Below are 19,169 nucleotides of genomic sequence, written 5' to 3' on the forward strand. Positions count from 1 at the left end.
GAGAAGCGGCTGCAGCAGATGGAAGTGTGGGAGGCCAGCAGGTGAGGAGGAAGGAGAGAGAGACGGAGGAAAGGAGGAAGCTGACCTGAAGGGTAAGATGGCGGACCCACGGACCTTCCTTCCTCCAGGACAAAGGGAAAAAAGTTTGGAGTTGCTGAGGAGGGACAGATTGGACCCACTTCAGATGCCCAGGAGGTAAAATTTAAGCAGCTGTGCAAAGGAAAGCGGCAGCGAAGGCGCTGAGGAGCGGGCTGCGGCATATGGAACAGCGGGATTCCAGAAGGCAGAAGAAGAAGGAGAAAAAGGGACAGAGACAAGGACCTGAAGAAAATTACCTGGGACCTAAGATGGCGGACACACGGACCCCGGACTCAGCAATCCAGCAGGCGCTGGATAACATGCTCCAGGTAATGAAGTCCAGTTTTGAAGCGCTGAAGCGGGACAGCTTGGACCCAATCCAGAAAGCGGTGGATCAGCTGAACCAGAGGCTGGACGCCCAGGATGTTAAAGTTAAGGAGCTGGGAGAGGCGGTGGAGGAGCAGGCGGATGCGCAAACGGTTGCAGCGCTAGAAGTGGACGGCCTGAAAGAGCGGCAGAGAAGACTGCTGGACAGAGTGGAGGAGCTGGAGAATAGAGACCGCAGGAACAATCTGAGGATGGTCGGCCTCCCGGAGGGGAAGGAGGGAGCTGATGCTGCAGCGTTTGTAGCAGACCTGCTGAAGCAGCTGATGGGGGCCGAAGCCTTTCCACGACCGCTGGAGCTGGAGGGGGCACACAGGGTGCAGGCAAGGCAGGGGCGGCCGGGCGGACCCCCCCCCCGCCCGATGGTGATTTGGTTCCACAGGTTCGTGGACAAGGAGCGGGTGCTGCAGTGGGCAAAGAGCGCCAGGAGCAGCACGTGGAACAACAGTGTTCTCCGCATCTATCAGGATCTAAGCCAGGAGGTGGCTCGGCGGCGAGCAGCCTTTAAGAATGTCAAGGAGGTGCTGTTCAAGAAGCACGTGAAGTTTGGTCTGCTGTTCCCAGCTCGGCTATGGGTCACGCAGCCCGAAGAAGCGATGGATTTTGTGAGGGACCTGGGGCTGGTCCCGAAAGGAGGCCCCAAGGACGCGAGTTAGGGCCCGAGGATTTTTGTGGGAAGGAACGCCGAATGTGCCTGGACTGCTGCTCAACGGTTTGCTGGGCCAAAGGGGCCAAGCGGAACATTTGAGACTCTTTCCTTTGTTCATGGACATTTATGTGCTTTTTCTCTTTTTTCTGTGGTTTTTCCCTTTTTTTTTCCTGTGTGGGCTTTTTGTGCAGCTCGTGGAAGACACTGGAGCCGGCTTGCCCCAGTGGGTGGGGAGGAGGGCGGGGAAACAAGGGGAATGGGACAGGAAGGCGCCGGAGTGTTGAGTCACCGGGCTAGCAGATTGGCTAGTCAAGGAAGTCAGATGGGGGGGAAGTAACAGCCAGTAGATGGCAGGGGTGGGGGTATCGGGGGATGGGGTTAGGGGAGGGGGGGGTTGTTCTGCTGACGGGAGAGGGACTTGAAATAGGCACTGGAAAGGAGGTCGAGGGTGGAGGCAGCTATAGGGCGGGCCAGGAATGGCGCGACGCACGGGTCAGGGGCCGGCCCGAGAAAGGCTATGGCTGACCGGCGGGGTGGGGGGGGTGGGATGTGGCCCCCGACCAGGCTGATCACCTGGAACATCAAGGGACTGAATGGGCCGGTTAAGAGGGCGCGGGTGTTCGCGCACTTGCGGGCCCTGAGGGCGGACGTAATTATGTTGCAGGAGACACATCTGAAAGTGTCAGACCAGACCAGGCTAAGGAAGGGCTGGATTAGCCAGGTCTTCCACTCGGACTTGGACTCCAAGTCCAGGGGGGTGGCAATCATGATCAACAAGCGCGTGCAATTTGAGGCAGAGGGCATATCCGCAGACAGGGGGGGCAGATACCTGATGGTACGGGGCAGACTGGAGGGGAGAAGAGTGGTGCTGGTGAATATATATGCCCCGAACTGGGATGACGTGGACTTCATTAAAAGAGTGCTGGGGAAGATCCCGGACCTGGATTCTCGCAGGCTAATAATGGGAGGGGACTTTAACATGGTCCTTGACCCGACTTTGGATCGGTCGTGTCCCAGAACGGGTAGACTCTCAGCAATGGCAAGGGAGCTGAAAGGGTTTATGGAGCAAATGGGGGCAGTGGACCCCTGGAGAGAGGGACAGCCAACAGGAAGGGGCTACTCGTTTTACTCGCACGTCCACAAAGTATATTCCAGGATAGATTTCTTTGTGCTAAGCAGGGACTGTATGGGGGAGGTAAAGAACACGGAATACTCAGCAATTACCATTTCAGACCATGCCCCGCATTGGGTGGACCTGCAGTTCGGGGGAGCGAGTTATCAACGCCCGCAATGGAGGCTAGATGTGGGACTGCTGTCGGAGGAGGGGATCTGCGAGAGGTTTCAGAAATGTATAAAAAAATTACCTGCAGGTGAATGACACGGGGGAGGTCTCAGCGGCGACTGTGTGGGAGGCGCTAAAGGCAGTAGTGCGGGGGGAGCTGATTTCAATTGGGGCCCACAGAGCCAAGGCAGACCGGGCAGAGATGGACAGATTGGTCAGGGAAATGGGTCGGATAGCTGAAGAGCACGCGGAGTCCCCGGGAGAGGTTTTACTCAGGGAGAGGCAGAGGCTACAGGCGGAACTGGGGGCACTATCCACGAGCAGGGCCGTGGAACAGCTTAGGAAGGCGAGGGGCGTGGTGTACGAGCATGGGGAAAAGGCTAGCAGACTGTTAGTGCAGCAACTCAGGAGGAGGGAGGCGGCCAGGGAAATAGGTAGAGTGAGGGATGGGGAGAGGCGCAAAGTGGAGGATCCGGCAGAATTGAATAGGGTATTCCGGGACTTCTATCATCAGCTGTATACTTCGGAGCCGCCAGAAGAACCGGAGGGGATGAAAAGGTTTCTGGATGGGTTAACATTCCCAACAGTTGGGGGGGGGGGGGCGAGTGGAAGAGCTGGGCGCCCCGATTAGAGTAGAGGAGGTATTGGGGGGCCTAAAGGCCATGCAGTCGGGGAAGTCCCCGGGGCCGGATGGATACCCAGTAGAGTTTTATAGGAAGTTCTCTGAGCTGGTGGGCCCGGCCTTGGCGAGGGTTTTCAATGAGGCAAGGGACAGAGGGACCCTGCCGCCGACAATGTCACAAGCCACTATATCTCTGATATTGAAGTGGGGTAAGGACCCGGAGGTGTGCTGGTCCTACAGGCCAATCTCCCTGATTAATGTAGACGCCAAGCTCCTGGCAAAGGTACTGGCGGGTAGAATGGAGGACTGTGTACCGGAGGTGATTGGGGAGGATCAAACGGGGTTCGTGAAAGGTAGGCAGCTGGCGGCCAATCTGAGGAGATTGCTCAATGTGATAATGATGCCCCCGGCGGGTAGAGAGGTGGAGGTAGTGGTGGCTATGGACGCCGAGAAGGCCTTTGACCGGGTGGAGTGGGACTATCTATGGGAGGTGCTCGGACGGTTTGGGTTCGGGGAGGGATTGGTGGATTGGATCAAATTATTATATCAGGCCCCGAGGGCCAGCGTCAGGACCAACAGAGAAGTGTCGGAGTACTTTAGGCTGTACCAAGGGACCAGACAGGGCTGCCCGCTCTCCCCGCTGCTGTTTGCGCTGGCCATAGAGCCGCTGGCGATTGCGCTGAGAGCCGCAGAGGGTTGGAAGGGAGTGGTGAGGGGCGGGGTTGAAAACAGGGTTTCTCTTTATGCAGACGACCTGCTCCTGTACGTGTCGGACCCAGTGGCCGGGATGGGAACTATACTGGGAATGCTGAGGGAGTTCGGCCAGTTCTCAGGATACAAATTAAATATGGCCAAGAGTGAAATGTTTGTGGTCCAGGCAAGGGACCAGGAGAACAGATTGAGAGGGCTACTGTTTAGGCTGGTTGAGGAAAGTTTCCGGTATTTGGGAATCCAGATGGCACGACACTGGGACAGGCTGCATAAGTTAAATTTGGCCAGGGGGGTGGAGCAAATGAAGGGAGAGTTTCGGAGATGGGATGCACTCCCGCTGTCACTGGCAGGGAGGGTGCAGACTGTAAAGATGACAATCCTCCCTCGATTTTTGTTTATTTTTCAGTGCCTCCCGATCTTTATCCCACAGTCCTTCTTCAAAAGAGTTAACGGGCTGATCATGAGCTTTGTCTGGGCGGGAAAGTCTCCGCGGGTAAAGAAGGCGATGTTGGAGAGGAACCGCAGCGAGGGAGGGCTGGCTTTGCCGAGTCTGGTCAATTATTACTGGGCGGCCAACATCGCTATGATAAGGAAGTGGATGGTGGGTACGGGGTCTATTTGGGAGCGGGTGGAGGCGGCTTCGTGCAGGGGCTCCAGCTTGGCAGTCCTGGTCACGGTTCCTCTACCGCTGCCGCCGGCCAAGTACACCACCAGCCCGGTACTGGTGGCGACCCTGCGGATATGGGGCCAGTGGAGGAGGCATGTGGGGGAGATGGGGGCGTCTGTCTGGGCGCCAATCAGCGACAACCATCGGTTTGCCCCCGGCAGTATGGATGGGGGGTTCCGAGTATGGCGGCGAGCAGGGGCGGGAAGGGTGGGTGATATGTTCCTGGAAGGGAGCTTTGCGAGTTTGAAGAGCTTGGAGGAGAAATTTGGGTTGGTAAGGGGAAATTATTTTAGATACCTACAGTTGCGGGACTTTGTTCGTAGACAGGTCCCATCTTTCCCACGCCTCCCGCCAATGGGGATCCTCGACAGAATAGTCTCTGGGAGGGACGAAGGGGAGGGTAGAGTCTCGGGTATTTATAAGGTGCTCATGAGGGAGGAAATGTCCCAGACAGAGGAACTGAAACTTAAATGGGAGAAGGAGATAGGCGGGGAAATGGAGGATGGGCTGTGGGCAGAGGCCCTGAGTAGGGTAAACTCGACCGCGACATGTGCAAGGCTCGGGCTGATCCAATTTAAGGTCGTTCACCGGGCCCATATGACGGTGGCTCGGATGAGCAAATTTTTCGGGATAGAGGACAAATGCGCTAGGTGCGCGGGAGGACCAGCGAACCATGTGCACATGTTTTGGGCATGCCCTAAGCTGAGGGGGTACTGGGAGGGATTTGCGGGGGGTCATGTCCCAGGTGCTAAAAACAAGGGTGGTGATGAGTCCAGGGGTGGCAATTTTTGGGGTTTCGGAAGACCCGGGCGTCCAGGGGGAGAAAGCGGCCGATGTGCTGGCCTTTGCTTCCCTGATAGCCCGGCGACGAATACTATTGGCGTGGAGGGACTCAAAGCCCCCGAAGACGGAGTGGTGGCTTGCGGACATGTCAAGTTTCCTGGGGATGGAAAAAATTAAGTTCGCCTTGAGGCGATCTGTGCAGGGGTTCACCCGGAGGTGGCAACCATTTATTGACTTCTTTGCGGGAGAGTGAGCGTCAGCAGGGGTATGGGGGGAAGGGGGGGGGGGGGGGGTAGAGTAGAGTAGGAGGGAAAATATGGTGGGTAGTACGGGTGGGAGGGGAGCGGGCTTGTGCAATGCGGTACGATGGAAGTATTGAAAGTACGTGGATGTTTGCACATTTTTGCCTTTTTTGCTTCCTTTCTGATGATGTCTGTAACTGTTTACAAAGCCAAAAACTACCTCAATAAAATTGTTTATTAAAAAAAAAGAAAATCCAAGTTCATTTTAGGTTCGATAAAATGATTAAATACTTTCAAATTCCCAAGCAGTAACGGTACAGACACAATCTATATTTAACTAGAAATGGAAGAACTATTGATTATGGTGACGGCAGAGACTGATCTGAATATTTATGAGCACAGATTGATTTGATTTTTAATTTCTGAGAGGTAATAGATTCTATTGACATTTTGTGGAAACGTGAACCTGTTGCTGTCAATGTTTCTCAGCCTTTGCAAACTTACCCAAGGCTGACAGATTCTGTAAACATCAGACAGAGACAGCCGTGACAATAGGATACCGAGTTGAGGGAAGATCATGAATGGTGACCGTTTCTCTTGACCCCCACGTCACCGCCCCCTAGCCCCCTGTCCCCGACCCAGGCTGCGGTAAGATGTGAATGGAATGTTTATTATAATGTGAAGACAAGCAGATAAAGGCCATTGTTTAATAATGATGTGGAGATGCCGGCGTTGGACTGGGGTGAGCACAGTAAGAAGTCTTACAACACCAGGTTAAAGTCCAACAGGTTTGATTCAAACACGAGCTTTCGGAGCGCAGCTCCTTCCTCAGGTGAATGGCGAGGTACCTCGCCATTCACCTGAGGAAGGAGCCGCGCTCCGAAAGCTCGTGTTTGAATCAAACCTGTTGGACTTTAACCTGGTGTTGTAAGACTTCCTACATTGTTTAATAAAGTAACTCGGGCACGTATAAAGAGAGATCGCCTGCACATTGGGTTCCCAGACAGGAGGCTGTAATTCTGCAATCTGTAAATGAACAAGCCATCAAGAAAACAACTTGTATCTAGTTTCATACATCACCATGTGATTTGGGATCCATTCATCCTAAGATACCTGTCTCTGTGCAATGTCGATTCAAAACTTGCCGTCACCCAACCTGCCTGTGCTCCTCATCATTCCGATCAGACCAATGATGCTTCTTCAAGGTCAGGTCCTGAGATTTTTCACCTAATGGTGGAATGCGATGTCCAATCATGTTCCAGGAACCTCATGTTTCAAAGTCAGGATTTAATTTATTTGGACACTTCTCATTGTTCCAACTCTGGATCAATCTGTGGTGTGAAATGGGAATAATTCCCCTCCTGCAGTCCTCACCCCCAAACCAACGCTCCCAGCTTTAACAAACCCAACTAAAGGAATGTCACACTTTTCACATTCCATAGCTTTCCAACCTTTGAAGAACTTCTGGCATGTGGTTACCTGTTGTTCTGTAATAAACACAACAACAACATTGGGGGTCGGACACCCCCCAAAGCAGAGATGTGAGGAAGGAGTCACTGGAGATTCATATTTAAAAAAAAAATATTTTTTCACATTTTCTTCCAAATTTACATTCCAACAATAAACAATAATCAGTAACGAATATGTCAATCCCCCATATCAACAACAGCGTCCCATCCTCCCACCAAACCCCAAACATTAGCCCGCATGTTCACATAAACAAATGACAAAAAGGAATCAGGATTCACCCATAGTCACCATTAACACACACAGCCCCCTCCCTCCAACCCTCCCACCCACACCCCCCAACTAATATTCGATGTTGTCCAGTTCTTGAAAGTGCAAAATGAATAATGCCCATGACTTGTAGAACCCCTCCATCCTGCCCCTCAGTTCAAACTTAACCTTCTCAAGGGTCAAGTATTCCAACAGGTCCCCCCGCCACGCCAAGGCACAGGGTGGAGAGGCTGCTCTCCATCCCAGCAGGATCCACCTTCGGGTGATCAATGAGACGAAGGCTACGATATCTGCCTCCGCGCCCGTTTCCAACCCTGGCTGGTCCGACACCCCTAATATGGCCTCCCGGGGACCCAGGTCCAGTTCCACGTGCACCACCTTGGAAATTACCCGAAAAACCTCCTTTCAGTACTCCCCTAGCTTTGGACAGGACCAAAACCTATGAACGTGATTAGCGGGCCCCCCCCCCCGCCCCCCCCTCCCCCCCCCTCCCCCCCCCCCCCACCCCCGCAACGCTCACACACATCTTCTACCTCCTCAAAGAATCGGCTCATCCTCGCCCTCATGAGGTGTGCTCTGTACACCACCTTCAGCTGTATCAGCCCCAACCTCGCACACGAGGTGGAGGCATTCACTCTCCGGAGCACCTCACACCAGAACCCCTCCTCCATATCCTCTCCCAACTCTTCCTCCCACTTTGCTTTGATCCCTTCCAGTGGTGCCTTCTTCTCTTCCAAAATAGCTCCATGAACCGCCAACACTACCCCCTTCTCCAGTCCCCCTGTCATCAGCACCTCCTCCAGCAATGTGGAGGCCAGCTCCACCGGGAAGCTCTGTATCTCCTTTCTGGCAAAATCTCGAATCGGCATTTCCCTCGACCCTGCCCCCAACCCAAAGTGTTGGCGAAACTGCCTCTAGACTTTCAATGAAGCTATTATTACCGGACTCCCTGAGTATTTCCCCGGCGCTATCGGGAGCGACGCTGTTGCTAGTGTTCTCAGCCCCGACCCCCTACACAAACTCTCCTCCATTCTGACCCACTGGGAATCAACCCCTCTGACCCAGCCCCGCACCTTCTCCACATTTCGCCGCCCAGTAGTAGTACATCAGGTTCGGGAGACCCAAACCCCCTGCCTGCCTTCCCCTCTGTAGCAGCACCTTTCTCACTCTGGCCACCTTCCCGAGATCAATGTTGGTTGAGGGATATTTGCCTCAGGTGGAGCACTGTGTCCAATTCTGGACATCACACTTTAGGGAGGATGTCAAGGGTTTGGAGAGAGTGTGGAGATTTCCTCACATGGGATCAGGGATGAGGGACTTCAGTTAACGTGGAGAACCTGGGAAAGCTGGGATTGTTGTCCTTTGAGCGGAGGAGGTTAAGGGGGAATTAATTGAGAAGTTCAAAGTTATGAACGGTTCTGTTGTGATCTGGAAGATGGTGCGCAAAGACCAGTGGAAACTTTCAAGAACTTTCAAAAAGGGAGTTGGAGGAATATGGGAAGAAGAAATATTTAGCGGGCTTTGAGGGAAGTGATGATTGGATCGCTGGCATGGTGGGCGAGTGTTCTCTTCCTGAGTTTATCCTCACAGAATTTACAGTGCTGAAGGAGGCCATTCGGCCCATCAAGTCTGCACCGGCCCTTGGAAAGAGCACCCCACCTAAGCCCACACACACCTCCACCCCATCCCCACACCTCCACCCCATCCCCACACCCCCATCCCCGTAACCCGACTTGACCTTTTTTGGACACTGAGGACAATTTATCATGGCCAATCCACCTAACCTGCATCTCTGGACTGTGGGAGGAATACGGAGCACCCGGGGGAAACCGGAGCACCCGGAGGAAACCCACGCAGACACGGGGAGAACGTGCAGACTCTGCACAGACAGTGACCCAAGCCGGGAATCGAACCTGGGACCCTGGAGTTGTGAAGCCATTGTGCTAACCACTGTGCTGCTCAAGAGTTCCAAGATTCACCTTTGTCGTAATGTAATTTGTGGAATATGTATGAAATTTGATGCTGTTTTCTCGCTGTCGATGTTCCGCATGGCATTGAGTCAAGTTTTAAATATTTAACATCTGTGTCTCATTCCGAGCCTGCCCCATCCCTGAATCGGAATCTCATTTTGGTTCCAGTCACACACCAGCAATCGCTAACGGGGATACATATCGAGAGGTTTCTCACTCTCATCCAGCCCTGAGGACAGTGTGATACTCGCTGAGAATGTCACAGTCAGATTGAAATGGGTTGGAGGGGATTCAGTGAAATAAATTGTGCAGGTGTGAAGAGTCAGTGAGTTGAACAGCTTCCTCGCCTTCATTGGCCCCACTGTAACCCATTCCCAACAACCCATTGGCCCCACTGTAACCCATTCCCAACAGCCCATTGGCCCCACTGTAACCCATTCCCAACAGCCCATTGTCCCCACTGTAACCCATTCCCAACAGCCCATTGGCCCCACTGTAACCCATTCCCAACAGCCCATTGGCCCCACTGTAACCCATTCCCAACAGCCCATTGGCCCCACTGTAACCCATTCCCAACAGCCCATTGGCCCCACTGTAACCCATTCCCAACAGCCCATTGGCCCCACTGTAACCCATTCCCAACAGCCCATTGGCCCCACTGTAACCCATTCCCAACAGCCCATTGGCCCCACTGTAACCCATTCCCAACAGCCCATTGGCCCCACTGTAACCCATTCCCAACAACCCATTGGCCCCACTGTAACCCATTACCAACAGCCCATTGGCCCCACTGTAACCCATTCCCAACAACCCATTGGCCCCACTGTAACCCATTACCAACAGCCCATTGGCCCCACTGTAACCCATTCCCAACAGCCCATTGGCCCCACTGTAACCCATTCCCAACAGCCCATTGTCCCCACTGTAACCCATTCCCAACAGCCCATTGTCCCCACTGTAACCCATTCCCAACAGCCCATTGGCCCCACTGTAACACATTCCCAACAGCCCATTGGCCCCACTGTAACCCATTCCCAACAGCCCATTGTCCCCACTGTAACCCATTCCCAACAGCCCATTGGCCCCACTGTAACCCATTCCCAACAGCCCATTGGCCCCACTGTAACCCATTCCCAACAGCCCATTGGCCCCACTGTAACCCATTCCCAACAGCCCATTGGCCCCACTGTAACCCATTCCCAACAGCCCATTGGCCCCACTGTAACCCATTCCCAACAGCCCATTGGCCCCACTGTAACCCATTCCCAACAGCCCATTGTCCCCACTGTAACCCATTCCCAACAGCCCATTGTCCCCACTGTAACCCATTCCCAACAGCCCATTGGCCCCACTGTAACCCATTCCCAACAGCCCATTGGCCCCACTGTAACCCATTCCCAACAGCCCATTGTCCCCACTGTAACCCATTCCCAACAGCCCATTGGCCCCACTGTAACCCATTACCAACAGCCCATTGGCCCCACTGTAACCCATTCCCAACAGCCCATTGTCCCCACTGTAACCCATTCCCAACAGCCCATTGGCCCCACTGTAACACATTCCCAACAGCCCATTGGCCCCACTGTAACCCATTCCCAACAGCCCATTGTCCCCACTGTAACCCATTCCCAACAGCCCATTGGCCCCACTGTAACCCATTACCAACAGCCCATTGGCCCCACTGTAACCCATTCCCAACAGCCCATTGGCCCCACTGTAACCCATTCCCAACAGCCCATTGGCCCCACTGTAACCCATTCCCAACAGCCCATTGGCCCCACTGTAACCCATTACCAACAGCCCATTGGCCCCACTGTAACCCATTCCCAACAGCCCATTGGCCCCACTGTAACCCATTCCCAACAGCCCATTGGCCCCACTGTAACCCATTCCCAACAGCCCATTGGCCCCACTGTAACCCATTCCCAACAGCCCATTGTCCCCACTGTAACCCATTCCCAACAGCCCATTGGCCCCACTGTAACCCATTCCCAACAGCCCATTGGCCCCACTGTAATCCATTCCCAACAGCCCATTGGCCCCACTGTAACCCATTACCAACAGCCCATTGGCCCCACTGTAACCCATTCCCAACAGCCCATTGGCCCCACTGTAATCCATTCCCAACAGCCCATTGGTGGACTGAATGTGTTGAAGGAGTGTTTTCCATAATATTGCAAACAGAATCTGTGTTATTTCTGTGTGTACATTTCTATGCTGGGGAGATGGGGCACGATGATTGATTATTTTGGATTTTGCCCTCAGTTATGAGATTAGAAACATTGCTATGACATAATCAGCCCCGCCTCCATCAGTCAGCGCCAACTTGCCCAACAGGCCAGGAGCAGCAGTCAGAGATCTCTGCTGTACAAACAAAATTTGGAAATATTTCTTCATCTTCACCAGAAACAGAAAATAAATACTTCAGTCTCTAAATTTATCAATAACATCAATTCCATGATGAACGCTTTTGTATATGAAATCTGGGAGACACCCAAAACATCAATTGCTGAATCACCCACACCCAGGACAGGTACAGCACGGGGTTAGATACAGAGTAAAGCTCCCTCTACACTGTCCCCATCAAACACTCCCAGGACAGGTACAGCACGGGATTAGATACAGAGTAAAGCTCCCTCTACACTGTCCCCATCAAACACTCCCAGGACAGGTACAGCACGGGGTTAGATACAGAGTAAAGCTCCCTCTACACTGTCCCCATCAAACACTCCCAGGACAGGTACAGCACGGGGTTAGATACAGAGTAAAACTCCCTCTACACAGTCCCCATCAAACACTCCCAGGGCAGGTACAGCACGGGGTTAGATACAGAGTAAAGCTCCCTCTACACTGTCTCCATCAAACACTCCCAGGACAGGTACAGCACGGGGTTAGATACAGAGTAAAGCTCCCTCTACACTGTCCCTATCAAACACTCCCAGGACAGGTACAGCACGGGGTTAGATACAGAGTAAAGCTCCCTCTACACTGTCCCCATCAAACACTCCCAGGACAGGTACAGCACGGGGTTAGATACAGAGTAAAGCTCCCTCTACACTGTCCCCATCAAACACTCCCAGGAGAGGTACAGCACGGGGTTAGATACAGAGTAAAGCTCCCTCTACACTGTTCCCATCAAACACTCCCAGGACAGGTACAGCAAGGGGTTAGATACAGAGTAAAGCTCCCTCTACACTGTCCCCATCAAACACTCCCAGGGCAGGTACAGCACGGGGTTAGATACAGAGTAAAGCTCCCTCTACACTGTCCCCATCAAACACTCCCAGGACAGGTACAGCACGGGGTTAGATACAGAGTAAAGCTCCCTCTACACTGTCCCCATCAAACACTCCCAGGACAGGTACAGCACAGGGTTAGATACAGAGTAAAGCTCCCTCTCCACTGTCCCCATCAAACACTCCCGGGACAGGTACAGCACGGGGTTAGATACAGAGTAAAGCTCCCTCTACACTGTCCCCATCAAACACTCTCAGGACAGGTACAGCACGGGGTTTGATACAGAGTAAAGCTCGCTCTACACTGTCCCCATCAAACACTCCCAGGACAGGTACAGCACGGGGTTAGATACAGAGTAAAGCTCCCTCCACACTGTCCCCATCAAACACTTCAGGACAGGTACAGCACGGGGTTAGATACAGAGTAAAGCTTCCTCTAGGGGGCCTCACGGTAGCATGGTGGTTAGCATCAATGCTTCACAGCTCCAGGGTCCCAGGTTCGATTCCCGGCTGGGTCACTGTCTGTGTGGAGTCTGCACGTCCTCCCCGTGTGTGCGTGGGTTTCCTCCGGGTGCTCCGGTTTCCTCCCACAGTCCAAAGATGTGCAGGTTAGGTGGATTGGCCATGCTAAATTGCCCGTAGTGTAAGGTTAATGGGGGGATTGTTGGGTTACGGGTATACGGGTTACGTGGGTTTAAGTAGGGTGATCATTGCTCGGCACAACATCGAGGGCCGAAGGGCCTGTTCTGTTCTATGTTCTATGTACACTGTCCCCATCAAACACTCCCAGGACAGGTACAGCACAGGGTTAGACACAGAATAAAGCTCCCTCTACACTGTCCCCATCAAACACTCCCAGGACAGGTACAGCACAGGGTTAGACACAGAATAAAGCCTACTGCACACTGTGCCCATGAAACACTCCGAGGACATGTACAGCACGGGGTTAGATACAGAGTAAAGCTCCCTCTACACTGTCCCCATCAAACACTCACAGGACAGAAATTGGCTAGCTGGAAGGAGACAAAGGGTGGTGGTTATGGGAAATGTTCAGCCTGGAGTCCAGTTACTAGTGGTGTACCACAAGGATCTGTTTTGGGGCCACTGCTGTTTGTCATTTTTATAAATGACCTGGAGGAGGGCGTAGAAGGATGGGTGAGTAAATGTGCAGATGACACTAAAGTCGGCGGAATTGTGGCAGTGCGGAAGGATGTTGCAGGTTACAGAGGGACATAGATAAGCTGCAGAGCTGGGCTGACAGGTGGCAAATGGAGTTTAATGCAGAAAAGCGTGAGGTGATTCATTTTGGAAGGAATAACAGGAAGACAGAGTACTGGGCTAATGGTAAGATTCTTGGAAGTGTGGATGAACAGAGAGATCTCGGTGTCCATGTATATAGATCCCTGAAAGTTGCCACCCAGTTTGAGAGGGTTGTTAAGGCGTACGGTGTGTTAGCTTTTATTGGTAGAGGGATTGAGTTTCAGAGCCATGAGGTCATGTTGCAGCTGTACAAAACTCTGGTGCGGCCGCATTTGGATTATTGCGTGCACTTCATGTCGCCACATTATAGGAAGGATGTGGAAGCATTGGAAAGGGTGCAGAGGAGATTTACCAGGATGTTGCCTGGTATGGAGGGAAGATCTCATGAGGGAAGGCTGAAGGACTTGAGGCTGTTTTCGTTCGAGAGAAGAAGGTTAAGAGGTGACTTAATTGAGGCATACAAAATGATCAGAGGATTAGATAGGGTGGACAGTGAGAGCCTTTTTCCTCGGATGGTGATGTCCAGCACGAGGGGACATAGCTTATAATTGATGGGAGATAGATATCAGACAGATGTCAGAGGCAGGTTCTTTATCCAGAGAGTAGTAAGGGCGTGGAATGCCCTGCCTGCAACAGTAGTGGACTCGCCAACACTAAGGGCATTTAAATGGTCATTGGATAAACATATGGATGATAATGGAATAGTGTAGATGGGCTTTAGAGTGGCTTCACAGGTCGGCGCAACATCGAGGGCCGAAGGGCCTGTACTGCGCTGTAATGTTCTATGTTCTAAGGTACAGCACGGGGTTAGATACAGAGTAAAGCTCCCTCTACACTGTCCCCATCAAACACTCCCAGGACAGGTACAGCATGGGGTTAGATACAGAGTAAAGCTCCCTCTACACTGTCCCCATCAAACACTCCCAGGACAGGTACAGCACGGGGTTAGATACAGAGTAAAGCTCCCTCTGCACTTTCCCCATCAAACATTCCCAGGGCAGGTACAGCACAGGGTTAGATACAGAGTAAAGCTCTCTTGACACTGTCCCCATCAATCATTCCCAGGACAGGTACAGCACGGGGTTAGATACAGAGTAAAGGTCCCTCTACACTGTCCCCATCAAACACTCCCAGGACAGGTACAGCATGGGGTTAGATACAGAGTAAAGCTCCCTCTACACTGTCCCCATCAAACACTCCCAGGACAGGTACAGCACGGGGTTAGATACAGAGTAAAGCTCCCTCTGCACTTTCCCCATCAAACATTCCCAGGACAGGTACAGCACAGGGTTAGATACAGAGTAAAGCTCTCTTGACACTGTCCCCATCAAACATTCCCAGGACAGGTACAGCACGGGGTTAGATACAGAGTAAAGCTCCCTCTACACTGTCCCCATCAAACACTCCCAGGACAGGTACAGCATGGGGTTAGATACAGAGTAAAGCTCCCTCTACACTGTCCCCATCAAACACTCCCAGGACAGGTACAGCACGGGGTTAGATACAGAGTAAAGCTCCCTCTGCACTGTCCCCATCAAACACTCCCAGGGCAGGTACAGCACGGGGTTAGATACAGAGTAAAGCTCCCTCTACACTGTCCCCATCAAACATTCCCAGGACAGGTACAGCACAGGGTTAGATACAGAGTAAAGCTCCCTCTACACTGTCCCCATCAAACACTCCCAGGGCAGGTACAGCACGGGGTTAGATACAGAGTAAAGCTCCCTCTGCACTGTCCCCATCAAACACTCCCAGGGCAGGTACAGCACGGGGTTAGATACAGAGTAAAGCTCTCTCTTCATTGCTCTGGGATAATACAGCGTTGTGTCACTGTTTCATATCCAATCCTGTTTTTCTAGCTGACATTCCGAGTGCTGGGAAATTTTTCCCATTTCTCTTGCCTGAATCATATCTGATTCCTTGCCCTTTCTTTGACCTTTGATTCTTTACATCATGTGGGTCCTGATTTTCCCAATTCCCGCTGGTGTCCAGTTTGATGAATGCAGGATGCAAACTGCAGACTTATTGTCCCAACCGTGGCCTGGGATTGTGAATGGGCGCGGGTCTGGCAGAGAAGTGCAGAGGATACTGGAAGTCTGCAGAGGGATTTGGATAGGTTAAGTGAATGGGCTAGGGTCTGGCAGATGGAATACAATGTTGACAAATGTGAGGTTATCCATTTTGGTAGGAATAACAGCAAACGGGATTATTATTTAAACGATAAAATATTAAAGCATGCCGCTGTGCAGAGAGACCTGGGTGTGCTAGTGCATGAGTCACAAAAACCTGGTTTACAGGTGCAACAGGTGATTAAGAAGGCAAATGGAATTTTGTCCTTCATTGCTAGAGGGATGGAGTTTAAGACTAGGGAGGTTATGCTGCAATTGTATAAGGTGTTAGTGAGGCCACACCTGGAGTAGTGTGTTCAGTTGTGGTCTCCTTACTTGAGAAAGGACATACTGGCACTGGAGGGTGTGCAGAGGAGATTCACTAGGTTAATCCCAGAGCTGAAGGGGTTGGATTATGAGGAGAGGTTGAGTAGATTGGGACTGTACTCGTTGGAATTTAGAAGGATGAGGGGGGATCTTATAGAAACATATAAAATTATGAAGGGAATAGATAGGATAGATGCGGGCAGGTTGTTTCCACTGGCGGGTGACAGCAGAACTAGGGGACATAGCCTCAAAATAAGGGGAAGTAGATTTAGGACTGAGTTTAGGAGGAACTTCTTCACCCAAAGGGTTGTGAATCTATGGAATTCCTTGCCCAGTGAAGCAGTTGAGGCTCCTTCATTACATGTTTTTAAGGTAAAGATAGATAGTTTTTTGAAGAATAAAGGGATTAAGGGTTATGGTGTTCGGGCCGGAAAGTGGAGCTGAGTCCACAAAAGATCAGCCATGATCTCATTGAATGGCGGAGCCGGCTCGAGTGGCCAGATGGCCTACTCCTGCTCCTAGTTCTTATGCTCTTAGGTCCCCAGCAGTGTGGGGCTTAGTGAGCTGGCTAAGTAATCAGAACCACTGCCCGCTGGTCACACTGTGAACTGACACCTACACTGGGGCAGCTGTGACAATGGGAATACTGTGTCACGGGGCTAAACTTCTCATCCTGCCTATTTTCCATCACAGTGATGTGGCTGATTGATTGATTAATCTGGTGTAAAGTTACAACCCAGCTAAGTATTGCTGTGATTGACGCTGTGATTGGAAGATGAGGGTGATTGATGCGGAATCTACAATGTCACCATGGCAACCTGATTCTGAGTCTCCCTGACAGCTCGCAGACAGACTGCAGCTTCTCGCTCCTTTCCTTCTGATTAAGGTCATTTCTTCTTGATCCCTGCATTGTTGCCCTGGAGGCCAAACCTCGGGCGGTTCCCAATTCCTAATTCCACAACTGACCCATTTGGAGAGGGTCCCGAAGGAGTTCCCTCGGTCGGCTGATGACTCTTTCTCTCCCTTTCCTTTTGTGTTGCTGATCTACAATTGGTGACCACAGGACCCCCAGGGTAAGGAGCCAGTCCCAGAGGGCAGGACCCCCTGGGTAAGGAGCCAGTCCCAGAGGGCAGGGCCCCCAGGGTAAGGAGCCAGTCCCAGAGGGCAGGACCCCCAGGGTAAGGACCCAGCCCCAAAGGGCAGGACCCCCACGGTAAGGAGCCAGTCCCAGAGGGCAGGGCCCCCAGGGTAAGGAGCCAGTCCCAGAGGGCAGGACCCAGTCCCAGAGGGCAGGACCCCAGGGTAAGGAGCCAGTCCCCGAGGGCAGGACCCCCAGGGTAAGGAGCCAGCCCCAGAGGGCAGGGCCCCCAGGGTAAGGAGCCAGTCCCAGAGGGCAGGGCCCTAGGGTAAGGACCCAGCCCCAGAGGGCAGGACCCCCAGGGTAAGGAGCCAGTCCCCGAGGGCAGGACCCCAGGGTAAGGAGCCAGTCCCAGAGGGCAGGACCCCTGAATGACGTGTAGACAAAAACGAATGCTTATTGCTTTAAAATTGATTCTCAGAAACCTTCTGTGACAAATGGTGTGCTGGATTCTCCGATTTGCGAGGCGATATCCTCACGCTGGCGTGTGAATGGAGCCGTTTTACGACTGAAAATCCGGCGCAAAACAGCCACGGATCCTCCCTGTAGCTGGGATTAGCATTCCGGCAACATGGAGCCCCCAGCTGGGGGCTGGCATCCCGGCAACATGGAGCCCCCAGCTGGGGGTTAGCATCCCGGCAACATGGAGCCCCCAGCTGGGGGCTGGCATTCCGGCAACATGGAGCCCCCAGCTGGGGGCTGGCATTCCGGCAACATGGAGCCCCCAGCTGGGGGCCAGCATTCCGGCAACATGGAGCCCCCAGCTGGGGGCCAGCATTCCGGCAACATGGAGCCCCCAGCTGGGGGTTAGCATTCCGGCAACATGGAGCCCCCAGCTGGGGGCTGGCATTCCGGCAACATGGAGCCCCCAGCTGGGGGCTGGCATTCCGGCAACATGGAGCCCCCAGCTGGGGGCCAGCATCCCGGCAACATGGAGCCCCCAGCTGGGGGCCAGCATCCCAGCAACATGGAGCCCCCAGCTGGGGGTTAGCATTCCGGCAACATGGAGCCCCCAGCTGGGGGTTAGCATTCCGGCAACATGGAGCCCCCAGCTGGGGGCCAGCATCCCGGCAACATGGAGCCCCCAGCTGGGGGCTGGCATTCCGGCAACATGGAGCCCCCAGCTGGGGGTTAGCATTCCGGCAACATGGAGCCCCCAGCTGGGGTTAGCATTCCGGCAACATGGAGCCCCCAGCTGGGGTTAGCATTCCGGCAACATGGAGCCCCCAGCTGGGGGCCAGCATCCCGGCAACATGGAGCCCCCAGCTGGGGGCCAGCATTCCGGCAACATGGAGCCCCCAGCTGGGGGCCAGCATTCCGGCAACATGGAGCCCCCAGCTGGGGGCCAGCATTCCGGCAACATGGAGCCCCCAGTTCGAGCCGCTAATACGCCTCAGAGAATTGCCGTGTCCATGGCCGCACACGCACATGGCGCCGGCCGCTAGCGGACCCAGCCTGAAAAATAGTGTCCCCCCTTTGTCCAACTCGCGAGCTCGGACCGCCTCACCACAGTGGCCCCAGCCCCTGATAAAGCCCACCCTGCCCGTGGATCGGCCCTCCCCCTGCCCTCCACAGGCAATGTCCTGAGGCCGTATTCCTAAAGTACGCTGGTTTGGAGGGTCGGAGCATCGCAAAAGCACCGCCCCCAATTTGGTTGTGAACAGAGATTCTCCGGCCGATTGGTGAACATGATTTCGGCGTCAGTGAGCGGACAATCCCGCCGGTTATTTTCCTTTCTCACAGTTTTCAATCTGGGAATGAAGGTGAATCCGTCTGTTACCAAACAGGGACCACGGAGCAATAGTTCTTCCCATTTCGCTCCCCATGCGAGACTGGGATGTGTACCAGCGACCGGCAAAGAACCTCAACCACTTTCACTGTAGCTTCCGTCAGAAGATCCCGAAGATCAGGTGACAGAACGAGAATCCCAGTCAGAGTCTCTCCTGAGCTGGGTGACAAATACCCACAGCACACG

General features: G+C 53.3%; 2 protein-coding genes across 2 annotated transcripts in view; both read right to left on the reverse strand.

Moving 5' to 3' along the window:
- The window catches only part of LOC119973860 (G-protein coupled receptor 22-like), a 162,828-nt gene that overhangs the window by 57,601 nt on the left and 86,058 nt on the right, over positions 1 to 19,169 (reverse strand). The gene's annotated exons all lie outside the window — the stretch shown is intronic.
- LOC119973624 (glycine-rich cell wall structural protein 1.8-like) lies at positions 9,417 to 11,246 on the reverse strand. The gene has a single exon (XM_038812005.1). The coding sequence runs from the start codon at positions 11,244 to 11,246 to the stop codon at positions 9,417 to 9,419; it is 1,830 nt and encodes a 609-aa protein (XP_038667933.1).

Source organism: Scyliorhinus canicula, chromosome 11 (genome assembly GCF_902713615.1).
Source record: "Scyliorhinus canicula chromosome 11, sScyCan1.1, whole genome shotgun sequence".
Lineage (NCBI taxonomy): Eukaryota > Metazoa > Chordata > Chondrichthyes > Carcharhiniformes > Scyliorhinidae > Scyliorhinus > Scyliorhinus canicula.